At 36.0% G+C, this 1,807-nt stretch overlaps 1 protein-coding gene across 1 annotated transcript in view; it reads left to right on the top strand.

Annotated features, from left to right (window-relative positions):
• CMPK1 (cytidine monophosphate (UMP-CMP) kinase 1, cytosolic) overlaps window positions 1-1,490 on the top strand; it is a gene marked incomplete at its 5' end in the record, with an annotated part of 3,638 nt that extends 2,148 nt beyond the window's left edge. Inside the window, 3 exons of the mRNA XM_008936796.1 lie at window positions 583-659; window positions 752-848; window positions 1,305-1,490. Of these exons, the coding sequence (XP_008935044.1) occupies window positions 583-659; window positions 752-848; window positions 1,305-1,346 (216 nt within the window). The remainder of the gene's footprint in view (window positions 1-582; window positions 660-751; window positions 849-1,304) is intronic.
• Window positions 1,491-1,807: the final 317 nt, after the last annotated feature.

Below are 1,807 nucleotides of genomic sequence, written 5' to 3'. Positions count from 1 at the left end.
GCATTCCTTAGATAATTTTATGTTTCAAGATTGAGTTCATTGGGCAGCTTTTGAATATGGTTAGTTCTTCAGTTTTTACTTAATTTGAATTTGTAAATCTTTGTTAGAGCAATGTCAAGTAAGAACATTTTAACTTACAATAAGTTCGTATGTAGCCTTACCAAGTTCCTGGGAGAATGTACAAGTGAGTTTCTTTCAGTGCAGGCATATATTAGTAGCCTAATTTGACATGCTGCTTTTCAGAAAGTCTGGTCACATCCTTGAAAATCGGGTAATTTCCTTCTTCAGATGTCTCAAGTTGGATGCCCAGTTGAACCATAGAGCTTGATGTTGCTTTTACTGTGACCCAAATCCCATCTTAAGAGACCCTATTTTAATAAACCAGTGAAGTGTAAAGCTATCATACTTCTTCTCTGGAAGAGTCTAACTTTCCACATGAATTTTGGTTACATCCATCAGATCTGGACAGTATATTGTGTTTCAGGGCTATTTAGACTTTCAGGATTTTTGTTTTGTTCCTGCTTTCAAGATAGCACTTCGTGTTCTTGGTTGTGATCATTCTTTTGGTGTTTTTTTTTGTAGATCTGCGTTGGCCGCTGTCTTGAGAGAGGCAAGAGCAGTGGTAGGAGTGATGATAATCGGGAGAGTCTGGAAAAGAGGTACTATCTTCAAATCTTTTTAAGTTCCCTTCTGTTTACTTTTTACTATGTAATGTTGGTTGTTTTTTCCCCCCCCCTGTGCTTCCTCCTAGAATTCATACATATCTGCAGTCTACAAAGCCTATAATAGATTTATATGAGAGAATGGGAAAAGTCAGAAAAGTGGATGCCTCTAAATCTGTTGATGAAGTAAGTATATAAAGCAAAATGCCATGGGGATGACAGTGGCAGGGTACATTTTTGGCACTCTTCTGAGATGTATGTGTGGTTAGTGTGCTAATTAAGCACTGATGTGTGTTACTGGGGGACCTCGTGGAACTCTTGCTTTGATTCTGGAAGAACTGATTGAGAGTAGCTTTAAGAAATCAATTAATTCTGCTTGAACATGAGCTGGACAAAACACATTTTCAGTGTTTGTGTTTAACAATTTCTTGTCTTTTTCACTTCCATGAGCTGTTGCTTTTCTGAAGCAGTCTTGCTCTTCTGACTCAGTCTCCCAGAACTGATGCCAATCTAACTATTAAAGAATTAATGAATGTTTTAAGAAAAACTTTTTTATTGAGCCCTGTCAATTACTGTGTCTGTGTAACGTGAAGTAACTTTTTTACCAACACTTCATAAAATGAGTATTCTTCTCTTTTTTAGGTTTTTGAAAAAGTTGTACAAATTTTCGACAAAGAAGGTTAATTCCCAGCTTGAAAGTTCTTTTAAACTTGTGCTTGAATCTTGCTTGAATAGCTGCTACTGCAGTCCACTCTTTGTAATTGTTTTAAAAGATTTTTTATTGTTTATCACATATCTAATGATGATTGGAAAGCAGTTAATAACAAATGGATCTGTTTGTTTTTTGTTTTTTTTTGGTTTTTTTTGTTTTTTTTTTAAAATAGGTAATAATTTCTTGTGGCTATAGTATACAAATTTCAGAGTTCTCCATCAGTACAAGTTCAGTTATTCACATCGCAAAACCACAGTTAAAACATCTCTCTGAAGAGACTGTTTATTGTGTCACAGGTCCGTGCCTCCCATGGGCAGCCCTTCTGATTCTATATTGCTATGCACATGGGTTTTTTTAAGGATCAATTAAACAGCAGCATTAAACAATGAGGGACCCGTGTGCCCTTGTTAGTTTTGCAGATGCTTGGACCAAA

The sequence above is a fragment of the Merops nubicus genome, unplaced genomic scaffold, assembly GCF_000691845.1.
Source record: "Merops nubicus isolate BGI_N331 unplaced genomic scaffold, ASM69184v1 scaffold45083, whole genome shotgun sequence".
Taxonomy (NCBI): Eukaryota; Metazoa; Chordata; class Aves; order Coraciiformes; family Meropidae; genus Merops; species Merops nubicus.
This window is presented reverse-complemented; position numbering and strand designations above follow the sequence as displayed.